The 14,903-nt window shown below is 41.0% G+C and overlaps 1 protein-coding gene across 6 annotated transcripts in view; it reads right to left on the bottom strand.

Moving 5' to 3' along the window:
* Positions 1 to 14,903, bottom strand: part of NALCN (sodium leak channel, non-selective) — a 303,051-nt gene that overhangs the window by 245,289 nt on the left and 42,859 nt on the right. For 5 of the 6 annotated variants that reach the window (XM_045162542.1, XM_045162541.1, XM_045162544.1 and 2 more), the window contains one exon: positions 13,354 to 13,508. In XM_045162542.1, coding sequence (XP_045018477.1) covers positions 13,354 to 13,508 — 155 coding nt within the window. Of the gene's footprint in view, positions 1 to 13,353; positions 13,509 to 14,903 lie in introns of those variants that run through there. The other variant, XM_045162545.1, reaches the window with a different exon arrangement.

Here is a 14,903-nt window from a genome sequence, read left to right as displayed (position 1 = left end):
AACACCTATCTTCTAGATACTAGAAGATATATCTATATATCTTCCAAAAAATTTATTGGAGTATGTTCACTTCACAATGCAATGCCAGCTTCTGCTCTACATCAAAGTGAATCACCTGTACATATGCACATATCCCCTCCTTTCTGGATTTCCTTCCCATTTAGGTCACTATGGAGCACTGAGTAGGTTCCCTGTGCTGCACAGTAGGTTCTCATTAGTTATCTATACATAGAGTCAATAGTGCATATTACTATATTTCAATCAAATCTCCCAATTCATCCATTTCCCCACTTGGTGTCTGTATGTTTGTTCTCTATGTCTGTCTCTATTTTTTTCCTTTGTAAATAGGTTCCTCTGTACCAATCATGGCTGAAATTCTATCTTTGCACCCCCTTTCTTACTAATATTCTGAATAGTCCCTGCATATCTAATTTGAGCTTAAATAAGCCTGTAACCCTATCAGAATCTAATGATACCCTAAGACCTTGTTCCTTTAGAAAACATCAAGCACACAGTTTGCAACCTCAGGACGTTTTTGTAACCCGAGGGCATTTATGATGCCTGAACCCAGGGATAACCCTGGTATCTGACCAAAGACTCTCAGAACTATTCCTCTATTGAAGCTTCTTGACTTTATCCTCTATTTAACAAAAATATGTCAAGTTTTCCTTATCCCATAATAAAGGAATGCCTTCAGAGAGCAAGTGCAGAACTATCACAGATCAAAGTAAACACTTTCGGTTGAATTCCATCACCCTAATTTTCTCTTCTACATGTGTTTTCATAAAAATCAATAAGTAATTCCAGTAGTACCACTAAACATAAAGATTAATGCAGGGCAAACAACCCTTTGGTGCTTTTTCACAAAGGATTATAAATCTCAATTGCATATTTTATAGATTAATCTTTACCGTCTTTTCTGCAGCTGTGATAAAAATGCACATTCTGTAATAAATCATAGTTATAGATACATTATAATTTCTATTTTCTATTCATTTGTAAAGTTTTCATCTAATATCACATAGGGCCACATGAAATGTGGTTTAACAACATTTAAATCTGATGAATCAATTTTTAGCAGCAGCATTAAAAAAGTTCAATTTACATTCTATTATGATCTGAATAAAAGTAATCTCCCTTCACTACATTTTATGACCCTATTTAACATCAGATGTAATAAGAGACAAATTATAAAAATAAGAGCTGGCCAGTAGAGAAAAACATAGGAAGGAATTTCAAAGTAAAGCAAATTCTGAATTAAAACTGGAATACTGGACTGTGTAGGTGGATTCAATTCACTGTCAATCCTCTTGCAGCACAATACGGGGTAGTTCCAGGCACAGACCCCTACCAGGGATGAAAATAACCACTGATGTTGTTTCTCATCAATTCTGAATAAAATTGATTTATGACTCACATTAAGAGCTAAGTCTGTATCTCATAGCCAATGCTACCCAAAGTCAAATGAGGAAGAAAATGCCACAAAAGTTAGTAACAGCTAAAATATATCTCCCCTTGGAGAAAATCACCAATCCCAATTTTCAATGGCCATAACAGCTTTCTTCAGAAGTGACTTAGGGGCATCTGTATGAGAATCTGGTAGGCTGCAGTTCACTCTCATTGCTTCATTTTCTTGAAAGGCTCAATTAATTTATCATTGCCAGAAAAAAATTTACATAGATTATAAGTCATCACTTTAATTCTTTATTCACATCCAAGACTCACATTTGACTTCTGTGATGCTAGTAATCTGTGGTTTTTGTACCTAATATTTTAAGGAGGGCTTTTTTATTTGAAGAAAATCTTTACGGCTTTATTTTTTTTTTATGAAGAGGATGAATAAATTAAACATTCTTTATGTCATATCTCTAATAAAGAAATTAATACGCATTTTCAAAGTCAAGTTAAATAAAACTGTTGGTTAATTTGTGGTATTTAGAAAACAAACTTAATAGCTGCAAAATAACTGAGTCATGGATGTGAAACGTATAGCGTGGGGAATATAGTCCATGTGCTAAGCCGCTCAGTCGTGTCGACTCTTTGCGACCCCATGGGCTGTAGCCCACCAGCTCCTCTGTCCATGGGATTCTCTAGGCAGGAATATTGGAGTGGGTTGCCATGCCCTCCTCCAGAGGATCTTCCCAGCCCTGGGATCGAATCCAGGTCTCCTGCATTGCAGGCAGATTCTTCACCGCCTGAGCCACCAGGGAAGCCCAATAGTCAATGACTATGTGATATCTTTGTATGGTGACAAACCATACCCCCCGGTAACCATAAATTCTCTAGGTCTGTAAGTCTATTTCTGTTTTGTAAGTTCATTCATAGCATTTTTTTTTTTTAGATTCCGCATAGGATATTTGCCTTTCTCTTCTGACTCACTTCACTTAGTATATAATCTCTAGGCATATTCTTCTTTTGCTTAGATTTGTACACACAGTGAACACAGATCAGGCACCAAGTCCCTTACAAGAGGCTGGATTCAAAGGCAGAGACCAGCCCTGAGTGGCCCTCAGTTTGCAGTGGACATTATCCTTTTTCAGACTCACCCCTCTGTCCTCAAGACTTCAGGATGAGAGAAGGCAGGACATCTGGTGGATTATTATGGTGTAGGACACACCTCCTTTTCCATCATCATGAGACTCTACAATGGACCAGCTGTCCTGACAAGCCACAGGGAACCCCGGTCACTCGTGGCCAACCTCAAAGATAAGGCAGCCAGAAAACACAGGCTTTGACCTTGGCTCACAGGGCACCAGGGCCTGGCTCCCAACTGTGGTCTGTGTGTGACTCTGGAGAAATCAATTCTTTCTCATCTCATTCTTGTCACTTATCAATTGGAGATAATGACAGCCTATGGGTTTATTTTGAGAATGAAAAACACAACGGATGGAAAAACCTTTCACCCCATGCCAGATACATAATAAGCAATCAATAAATGGTAGCAGTAGTTGTCAAAGGTAATGACAGTAATTAGAATAATGAAGACCGTCTGGTGGACAATTAGACGCCTTAAGAACATGGAGTTTGTTATTTCCTGGCTTTATCTTTGTATACAAAGAGTAAGAAAAATAGTCCACTATATATACAGTCCATGTAGCATTAAAAGCATGTATAATTTAAATGCCTTTTCTATTAGCTATTTTCCAAATGCCTTGTTTATAGGTTGACCTCACTTATGGGCTTCCTTTATAAATTGTTAGAATCATGGTTTCGTCCATTCTGAATTTTTAAAAATTGAACTTTTCTCTTTTGTTCTCATGAGTCTAAGACGAATAACCAAAAAATGCCTGATAGCTACTTATTTCCTAAGTGACCTCCTAGGGTGAATTTTTATCATTAAGTGACATTCATTGTTCCATCAAAGGAAAGGTGTTTTGTTTTGTTTTTTACCTGGCTTGCACAATGAACTGAGAGTTAAACACCACCGGCTGAATAGCTTTGTATTCATCTCCTGTACCCACTTTCTTACTTTCTTTTGAACGATCATGACAAGTAAATTGCCGGTTTCATGGCTTTGGCTGTGATTTCCTTCCCACATGCTATGGATCTGTTGTTGGTTTTTGCTCTAACTGGTTTACCGCATCTATAAATGGAGATGTCCTCTCCACCAGCACCTTACTGAAGGTAAATGATGCTAAGCTCCTACCACAAAATTAAAAATACAACTAAGCTTTACAAGATACTTTTTGAGTTTCCTTCTGAATGAAACACTGGTCTCTGAAGTGTAGAAAGGTCTGGGGGAGACTAAGTTATAAGGCTAGTCTGTGAATCATGACAAGGGAGCTGGCCTTGCCCAGCGTGGAATTCTCTGGAACTCTTATGCTCTGGCTCTGAGGCTCTGTCTCGGCACCTGGAAACTGTGTCAGTGAACCACAGGGCTGCCTCATCTCTTTCCAGCTCGAAACTCCTCTAATTTCACGTTCAGTGCTATTATGGAAAATTGCACTGTCTCGGGTTGTATGCCCTGCATGTTGATGAGCATGTGGTAACACAGAGGAAGGGTGAAGTTGAAAGGCGGGTAAGTACTCAGCAAATGGAAGTAGACACATTTTCTAAATAGACTAAACGGATGTGACCGATCCGTTTCACCTCTATAGTGTGGGGGTGTTTGGGTGTGTTCTGTTCCCAGACTTTTACACTGTGTGCCTACACCCACTTCCGCACACACTGACTTCAATCATGGAATCTGAGCGTCTGCTAAATAGACTTTGTGATCTTCAAATAAGTCCTTTCAATAACGTCTGCTCCTGGACTGTGGGGGGCACTGGATGTCTCAGATGCAGAGGCTAACGTCTTAGACAGGATATGTGTTGGTGTCCTTAAGAATGAGCCGCAGGAAAGGTCCCTTGAAGCAATGATGCAGCAGTCTGTAAATGAAGAGCAGGATGGAGGAGCAGCTAGCGTGTCAGCCACCATCGACGCGGTGATTTAGGGGAGGAGAGATAACAAGCGTCTGGGTGTGGGAGGTGGGGCCGGAAGCAGCGTGGCCGTGGCTTCTGCTCAGGGCCCCCACCCCAGTGGGGACTCTGCTTAGTGCTGTGGAAGGTGCACCTGCTGAAAGGCTGCTGAAGACATGGGTGGCTGGAGTCTGGCGGCCACAAGTTCAAATGCATAGGGTTAAATAAAACTCTATGTGTGAGGCTTACTGAAGCTGAAAATTCAATGGCACAGGTGAAAGAAAATTCTAAAGAGACAGTTAAGCCCAAGTGAGGACACTTTTGAGAGTGGTAAGAGAGGAAAAATGGATTAATGAAGACTAAGCACCACCAGGCTTCCCTCATAGCTCAGTTGGGAAAGACTCTGCCTGCAATGCTGGAGACCCAGGTTCGATTCTTGGGTTGGGAAGATCCCCTGGAGAAGGGATAGGCTACCCACTCCAGTATTCTTGCCTGGAAAATCCCATGGACAGAGGAGCCTGGTGAGCTACATTCCATGCAGTCGCAGGAGTTGGACACGACTTAGCGACTAAACCACCACCACCAGGCACCACCAGAATGTAAACTGGCGCAGCCGCTATGGAGAACAGCACGGAGGCTCCTCAGAAACTAAAAACAGAGTCGCCATATGACCCAGCAATCCTACTCCTGGACATACATTCAGAGAAAACCCTAATTTGAAAAGATACAGGCACCCTAATGTTCACTGCAGCGTTATTTACAATAGCCAAGACATGGAAGCAACCTAACTGTCCATCAACAGATGAACAGACAAAGAAGATGTGGTGTGTATATACATACAAACATAATGGAATATTACTTGGCCATAAAAAGAATGAAGTAATGCTATTTGCAGCAACATGGATGGACCTAGAGATTATCATATGAGTGAAGTAAGGCAGAGAAAGACAAATACTGTACGGTCTCACTTATGTGGAATCTAAACTATGACACAAATGAGCCTATCCACCAAATAGAAACAGACATAGACACAGAGAACAGACTTGCAGTTGTCAAGGCGGAGGGGGCGTAGGGGAGGGATGGATTGGGAGTTTGGGATTAGCAGATGCCAACTATTATACACAGAATGGATAAACAACAAGGTCCCACTGTAGAGCACAGAGACCTCTATTCAGTGTCCTGTGCTAAAGCATAATGGAAGAGAATTTTGAAAAAAGAGTGTGTGTGTGTGTGTGTGTGTGTATATATATATATATATATATGCACATATGACTGAGTTATTTTGATGTACAACACAGATTAGCACAACATTGCAAATAAACTATACTCCAACAAAATAAAATAAAAAGGACCAAATATTGGCCCTCTGCACACCGATTAGAAATGAAGTGAAATTTGAGATATTAGTTAATAGGGGCATAATGCAAGGTTAAGGAGACCTTGTCCATGTACATGCTACTCCCCTCTTTTGTTGTAAAATCCTGAACAAGCTGAGGGGAAAGCTGGTGCAGAGAAAAGGGAATAACATCAGACACCAAGGTGCTAATCTGAAAGCATCAGTATCTCACCCTTCTTTGTTAAACTGGTTACTTATTCTGAAATAACAGTGATACATTCTTATTTTGCCACCATACCTCTAATTTCTAGCTCTTCATGTATCTTCATGGTGCCAGATACTATCCTAAGTGTAGCTTGCTAGCCACTTCTCACAACAACCCTGTAAGTCATGTCAATCACTCACCCATTGCACAGATGAGGAAATCGAAGCAAGAGAGGTTGATTCCTGTCCAAAGGTCACCATACTACTATATACAACATCCACAACCCAAACCCCAAAGCCATTGAGTTCTGAATTTTTTTCTAAAGTCATTTTAACTTTGCAATGCATTTTCAAGGTGAGTATCCACCTGCTTCCATTACTGGATTCACATATTGTAATAAAATGATACTTGTTTTTCACTGCTATGTATAAATATCCACACCATCACCCCACCACGCCCACCAGTCTTGTCGTCTCTTCTACACAATCACAGTTTGCAACATTTACACCACAGTCTGTAAATTCTGCAGTTGTATTGATACGACTCTTATAGAATAGATACTAGAGACCTGGCGCATGAGCAGTTGTTCTTGATTGGCTCAATGACTTCAAGAAGACTTCATCAAAGATGAAGTCTCTGAGTTCTTGCCTCTTCAAAAATAATCACAAAGAGTTTGACACATTATTTCCCTAAGGACTCTGTAAGCATTGTGACATTATATTCGAGAGCTGAACAGTGACATGAAGTTTCAGGCTCCTCTCAAGGTACCCCTTAGAGCTGACTTGATTTTTTTTTTTTTCCTGGATACCCAAAGGATGCTTTCTTTAGCATCTTCACCAAGACAGGTCTCAGCACCAATTGTTCTATGTCAATTTACTGAATCAAACTGTACCCATTTAATGTACATATCTGTCTTTTTCTGCAATTCTTTTGAGATAGATATATACATCTTGTGTATTTTTTTTTCAGTTTAAAATGCACTGAGAGGTACATTTTTATAGAAATGGTCCTGATTGGTTTTGATTATCTCTCATCTTTGACCGTGATTTTGAGAGCACTAGGCATTTGTCTTGCTCCATGCAGAGAAGCGTGAGGGAATGCTGTGGGGTAGAAACGAGGATCTGCACAGGTTGGTGGGTATGTGAGTATCAGTGTTGCTTCAGCCCAGTGGTTCATACTCTGCATGCGCACTTGAATCACCTGGAGAACTTTTTAGATTATTCTGTGCCTTCAATCACTCTAGGGTTTTGATTGAATTGGCCTCGGGATGATGCTTGGGAATCAAGTTTTAAAAGGCCCTCAGGTCATCCTGGGCTTTCCTGGTGGCTCAGTGGTAAAGAATCTGCCAGCAATGAAGGAGACATGGGTTTGATCCTGGGTCAGAAAGATCCCCTGCAGGAGGGCATGGCAACCCACTCCAGTATTCCTGCCTGGAGAATCCCATAGACAGAAGAGCCTGGCAGGCTACAGTCCATGGGGTTGCAAAAGAGTTGGACGTGACTAAGGATTAAACAACAACAAAGGCAGAGCCAGATTTGCAAATTTGGAGTCTTTCCCTCGTTCTATTCAATGCGGATCAGCCACGTCAGGGCACTCACAACTGACTGGCTGTCCTCTCTCTCTCCCAGAGTTCTGCAGAACAAGGACCTCTCGTCCATGATGTCACATGGAATACCAGAAAATTCCTACCGTCAGCCACACACTGATGCCCTGACCCAAAGACAGGAGTCTTCTGCTCCTCTGGGAATTTTATTTTGTTTTATTCTATTGCTAATTTTTATAATTAAATTTTTATTGTTGAATTTCTAAATTGAATGTACAGTGAACACCGGTTGTTTAGAACATCCATAACCTGCTGGCTCTGAGATTCTCAGTATCCAGAGTCCTTCCAGGAAGTTTCCTGTTCGACCGTGGTCCTCTCAGGTTGGGATTCAGAGTTCCAGGTTTTTCTGAGTCCTTAAATATGGAAATTGCATTTCTGTTTCTCAGGCTCCTTAATGCTTGGATGGTTTTAGAGACAAAAATGTGTCTTTACTCTGCAGTCTTACAGTAGGGGCTCTTTGTAATTTTTTTTCTACTTAATGACTCTGGCTTTGAATATATTTTAAAAATTGAGTTTTTCAACATCAGTATTAAATTTTAATAAGACATAATGCGACTTACAAATAAAAATTTATACATGATTGAAATCCAGTGTATTGCATGATAATTTGGATTAGTAAGAAAAGGAAACATGTTCCTTTTAAATTAATCATGATTACTTACCTATAGAGTAAACTGGCCAAATTGAAATGCACAATTAGGCACCTAATTGCATTTTAAATTTGGCTGCATGCAGGAAGAGATGATCGCATGTGCCTAATAAAATTAATTTCCTCATTTTTGGATGAAACATTATCTTTTTGGTCCCATAAGGACTTGCCAAATAATCTAAAATACTAGTTTGTGTATCTACATAGGTACATCCTATCAGGAAGTAGTTATCAGTTTCAATCTAAACTATAGTGACCATGTTAACATTTTTTTATCATAGTTCAAAGTCAACATTTCATTATCTAACCATTGGTTTTACAACAACGCAGAATTCAATCATCATTGAGAAAAAGAACCAAACAGACCAGATTAAGCTTGTATAGAAACGGAAGTCATGAGAAAGAACAAGCACTGCCAACAACAGCAGATGCAATCAGGGAAGAGAACAAGAAAACAACTTAATGCTCTATTATGGCTCCATATCCTAACACAAATATGACAGATCACCAATGAATTCAAGAGATCACATACTTTGTTCAGTCCCTTGGTAAATATTCATAAAGGGTTCCCTACGAGGCAGACATTGGTCTAGGCCCTGGAGGCATGAAGATGAAAAGACATGCTTCCTGTTTTCCAGCAACTTAAATCCTTGGGAGATAAACGTGCAAATAAACAGTTGAGCTACAGTAAGACTCCTGCCTCAGTGGGGGCCTATCCAGCGGTTGTTGGCAATTTGATCTCTGGTTCCTCTGCCTTTTCTAAAACCAGCTTGAACATTTGGAAGTTCATGGTTCATACATTGCTGAAGCCTGGCTTGGAGAATTTTGAGCATTACTTTACTTGTGTGTGAGATGAGTGCAAATGTGTGGTAGTTCGAGCATTCTTTGGCATTGCCTTTCTTTGGGATTGGAATGAAAACTGACCTTTTCCAGTCCTGTGGCCACTGCTGAGTTTTCCAAATTTGCTGGCATATTGAGTGCAGCACTTTCACAGCATCTTTTAGGATCTGAAATAGCTCAACTGGAATTCTATCATCTCCACTAGCTTTCTTCATAGTGATGCTTTCTAAGTAAGGCCCACTTGACTTCACATTCCAGGATGCCTGGCTCTAGGTGAGTGATCACACCATTGTGATTATCTGGGTCATGAAGATCTTTTTTGTATAGTTCTTCTGCGTATTCTTGCCATCTCTTCTTAATATCTTCTGCTTCTGTTAGGTCCATACCATTTCTGTCCTATATCTAGCCCATCTTTGCATGAAATGTTCCTCGGTATCTCTAATTTTCTTGAAGAGATCTTTAGTCTTTCCCATTCTGTTGTTTTCCTATATTTTATAAAAGGCAGAGGAACCAGAGATCAAATTGCGGACATCTGCTGGACCATGGAAAAAGCAAGAGTTCCAGAAAAACTGCTTTATTGACTATTGACTATTGCTATTTCTGCTTTATTGACTATGACAAAGCCTTTGACTGTGTGGATCACAATAAACTGTGGGAAATTCTTAAAGAGATGGGAATACCAGACCATCTGACCTGTCTCTTGAGAAACCTGTATGCAGGTCAGGAAGCAATAGTTAGAACTGGACATGGAACAACAGACTGGTTCCAAATAGGAAAAGGAGTACGTCAAGGCTGTATATTGTCACCCTGCTTATTTAACTTATATGCAGAATACATCATGAGAAATGCTGAGCTGGAAGAAGCACAAGCTGGAATAAAGGTTGCCGGGAGAAATATCAATAACCTCAGATATGCAGATGACACCACCCTTATGGCAGAAAGTGAAGAGGAACTAAAAAGCCTCTTGATGAAAGTGAAGGAGGAGAGTGAAAAAGTTGGCTTAAAGCTCAACATTCAGAAAACTAAGATCATGGCATCTGGTCCCATCACTTCATGGGAAATAGATGGGGAAACAGTGGAAACAGTGTCAGACTTTATTTTTGGGGGCTCCAAAATCACTGCAGATGGTGACTTGCAGCCATGAAATTAAAAGACGCTTACTCCTTGAAAGGAAAGTTATGACCAACCTAGATAGCATATTCAAAAGCAGAGATATTACTTTGGCAACAAAGGTCCATCTAGTCATGTATGGATGTGAGAGTTGGACTGTGAAGAAAGCTGAGCGCCAAAGAATTGATGCTTTTGAACTGTAGTGTTGGAGAAGACTCTTGAGAGTCCCTTGGACTGCAAGGAGATCCAACCAGTCCATCCTAAAGGAAACCAGTCCTGGGTGTTCATGGAAGGACTGATGCTAAAGCTGAAACTCCAATACTTTGGCTACCTCATGCAAAGAGCTGACTAATTGGAAGAGACCCTAATGCTGGGAAGGATTAGAGGCAGGAGAAGAAGGGGACGACAGAGGATGAGATGGCTGGATGGCATCACTGACTCGATGGACGTGAGTCTGAGTGAGCTCCAGGAGTTGGTGATGGACAGGGAGGCCTGGCATACTGCGATTCATGGGGTCGCAAAGAGTCGGACACGACTGAGCGACTGAACTGAACTGAACTGATTACGCCCAAGGGTGATTCTTTCCTAGAAATGAACTTCTTAAGTCCACACATTTTAGAAGTCGACTTTCTGGCTCAAAGAGGTATTGTTCCTCTACATTAGTTGAAGCCCTGTAAGTAACAGTGAAGAAAGATGGATCTAGTTGAATATAATGCAGCAATTGGAGTATAAACACAACTGCTGCATTTAAAATGATCAGGGTGAGATTTGATTTAGCAACATTATTTTAAAGGCCTGGAGGTTTCCACTGCCTCCTTCGGTTCCACTGCCCTTCAAGGGCAGCCTAACCTTGAATGCTGGCTGCTCTCCATTCCAGACATGGGCAAACTCAGCCCCTAAAAGAAAGAGCAACAGGATCTAACCAGTCATGCATTCCAGTCCTGCCTCAGTTGTTAGGACTTCTGGAGCTTGCTCAGAGCAGCTTACTAAATCTGTATATCTCATCTCCCAAACCACACCTGTGGTTTCCTACTCATGCCTGAAAGTCACTGGCATAATCCATAAAAGTGTTTGCACTTCTGAGACAGGGGGAAGGATGTAAGATCGGTTCCAAAACCAGATAAGAGAGGACGGAAAATTAGAACGTTTCACATCTATTGCCTTCTAAATTTTTGTGAATTAGAAAACTACATCATTGGCCAAATGAAGAGTATCCATCTAACCATTATGCTGGAAATTTACTATGTAGCTGTACTAAAATATAAGAGTAAAAATTTATGTGCTGTTTGCAAAATTCACCCTTTAGAAATATCAACTATTTGGTTTTTTCAGCCCAAGTTCAAGTATTACATTCTCTCCAAAGGCTGAAGCCTTGTGGGTTTAATTCATATATCTGGAAAGTATTCCTCAATCAATGCAAGAGCTTCACATGTCCTTTCTGAAATTCAAACAGTCATCCCAGAGTTCATTATGCCATCCTGCATAACACTCTGTAGGAGCTGTGATGACTGAAGCCATAGGGTAGGAATTGGATTCATCAGCCACTGTTCCTGATGTGTGAAGGTGGACAGGCTGTGTTTGAAGCAGTTACCCTCCAGGGTGGACAGAGATGCTGTTCTCTTTTTGGGTGATGCAATCCCCATTGTACAGCTGGTCCATTGGGAAATGAAACCACACCACAGGATGGATTAAAAATACCTAGATTTGGCTTCCAAAAGAGTGCAACCACCACCCTGTTACACACCAAAAGATTTTCCTCTTATGTCCTGGGTAAGAGTCCAGAACGTTTTTAAGTGTACCTGGGCCTTGAAACTTTAAAATAAAAGTAATTCATTTTCAAATGACTCCAACAGTTGTGCCATGGACTGAATGTCTGAGTCTACTCAGCCCCTGCCATTCATATATTCAAGCCCTAATTCCCAATGTGATGGTATTAGGAGGTGGGGACTCCAGAGGGTGATGTGGTTTAGACCAGGTCATGAGGGGTGGGGTTCCCATGATGGGATTAGTGCCCTTATAAGAAGAGAGCAGAGGACTTTCTCTCCCTCTCTCTCCCCATCTCTTTCTCTGCCCCCACTCAACCCCTCACATAAGGACACAGAGAGAAGACTGCAAGCCAAGGAAAGGGGCCTCATCAAAGCTGACCATGCTGCACCCTGATCCAGACTTACAGCCTTCAGAATGGGGAGAAGTACGTTTCTGTTGTCTATGCCACCCAGTCTATGATATTTTGCTGTGGTTGCCTAAACCGACTAGGACAAATTTTCAGAGCATAACATATGTGTTTAGAATTCCATGGTTTTTTGTTTCAATAAAGAAATATGCACAACATGCATGGAATTGTAACAAATGCAATGATACCAACTGAATGCCAGATGCCAAGTCTGCGTGTGATGGCACATGTCAGGACTTAACAGCACAAGCCACGAATAAATGCACACATTTGAGCACATTGTACTCGCATGCAAGCATTCCTCGTACTTCCATTACATAGCTGATGCGCATTCACTAAGTACTTCATCAGCTGTCTTCTGTTCCCAGAATTCCTTTTCAGCTCTCACGTACCCATCAATGTCTGCTGCTGCTAAGTCGCTTCAGTTGTGTCTGACTCTGTGCGACCCCATAGACGGCAGCCCACCAGGCTCCCCCGTCCCTGGGATTCTCCAGGCAAGAACACTGGAGTGGGTTGCCATGTCCTTCTCCAATGCATGAAAGTGAAAAGTGAAAGTGAAGTCGTTCAGTCGTGTCTGACCCTCAGCAACCCCATGGACTGCAGCCTTCCAGGCTCCTCCATCCATGGGATTTTCCAGGCAAGAGTACTGGAGTGGGGTGCCATTGCCTTCTGCCATCAATGTCTAGTATTCCAATTATTTAAGACTTACCTTGCCTACTAGTTAAATGTGGACGGGAACCAAGTCCTGTTGATTCAAGGGGTTCTTTGAGCCAAGAACCCTGAACTGTGATCAACAAATATTTTTAAATCCTATAATTAATAATTGAAGAGATATTTAACTCTATATAGATATTGTTGCATATCTATATGGAAACAGGCTGTATGTTATAGACTGGAGGGTAGAATATATTAAAATTTGCAATTGCGTTTCTTAAATCCTATACAGTCTGAACATAAACTATTAATTATGTAACTATTGTCTCCATTTCATAAACATTGTAAAACAGAAACAGAAAAGGTGTTTAATCAGAAAGACAGACCTATCTCGTTAAAGCCACTGTAGCCCAGCTCTTGCCTGCTAAGTCCCAGATCTTCCAGGTCCATGCATTTAAATCCTGGGGGGCACTGGTAGCCTTCTTCCAGTTCTGGGGAGCAGTGTGTATCTGGGATGGCTAAACTGTTCCAGGTTACATTTCTGCAAACAACACAAAAAAGGATTTGACATTTTCAACAAGTGTGTTGATTACAATGCATAATGTAATCACTCTTCATTAATACTTGCTGTATGTGGACACAGATTTAAGATGCCTGATTCATGAATGGTATTCATCACATTAAGGCCATATTGAACATCCTCAAATGACATGAGATTCACCCACACAGAAGCTCTTTTATGTTATTTTTAAACTTTTTATTTTATAGTGGAAGTAGAGCCAATTAACAATGTTGTAATGGTTTCAGGTGGACAGCAAAGGGGTTCAGTCACGCATATACATGTGTCCATTCTCCCCCAAACTCCCCTCCCATCCAGGCTGCTGCATGACATTAAACAGTTTCCTGTGCTATACAGTAGGACATTGTTGATTATCCATTTAAAATATGTTGATAGCAGTGTGCATATACCCATCCCAAACTCCCTAATATCCGTTCCGTGCATCCTTCTCCAGTAACCACAAGTTCTCTAAGCCCACACAAAGCTCTTTATAAGAGCATTATTGCCACGATGGTTTTTGTCATAAAAGACCAAGACCCAGAAAAGTAAAGGAAGGAGTTTTCCTGCAGATTTGCAAGGCATGTAAACTTGTCTGGGGATTCTGTGTTATTCACAAATCCTTCTCCTACTGTGGCCACAAATGTTACTTCTCTGCTTCTAAGCAACAGCTAATGATGACAGTCATTTTCCATATGGTACAAAAGTACTGTATGTGAGCCTCAGAAATGACACTCAGCCTTCTGTGTTGTCAGATGCGCAGCTTAGACAGAAAACCAGATAAGCAAGGCATGACTGAAGGAACTAAAGGTATCACCCTGGAAGGACAGAGGTTATGCAGTGATTTAGCTCTGGAAATAATATGAGGTTATTTTAGATGACTGGTGATATAACTCCTTTTCATCTTTTTGGAGGATAAACTGGAATTTAAGTTGATGTGAAGGATTTAGATATGCAATGCTTTTCTTGGTAGTGAATACAGATAACCACTGGAATGGTGAATATGGAATTCCATTGTGGGCTGGCCTTAAAATGAGCCCCAAGTAGCTGCTATCTGAGACAAGTGACAGGGCTCATATAGGGGGCCCAAGTTTAGCCTAGAGAATTCACAAGTCTTATAAACCCTTGATTTTAGTATAGTCATTTCCCACTACATCAATGTTTCTAAATGGGGACCAGCCTGAGGACTGTCTCAGTCTCCTCTGCTTACAGCCACATTGAGACAGATGTGTTGGGTCACATTTCTTTTCTTCAATATCTTCTTAAATTCATTTTGCTGCTTCCTGCCCCTTATATAGCATGTTTTCTCTAAAGTCTGATGCCTAACTACATGATCCTTTAGCTGCTTGAGGCCACCAGGCACACGCACGAGCATATACA

Source organism: Bubalus bubalis, chromosome 13 (genome assembly GCF_019923935.1).
Source record: "Bubalus bubalis isolate 160015118507 breed Murrah chromosome 13, NDDB_SH_1, whole genome shotgun sequence".
In the NCBI taxonomy this organism is placed as follows: Eukaryota; Metazoa; Chordata; class Mammalia; order Artiodactyla; family Bovidae; genus Bubalus; species Bubalus bubalis.
Note: the sequence above shows the minus strand (reverse complement) of the source record. Positions and strands in the feature narration are given on the sequence as shown.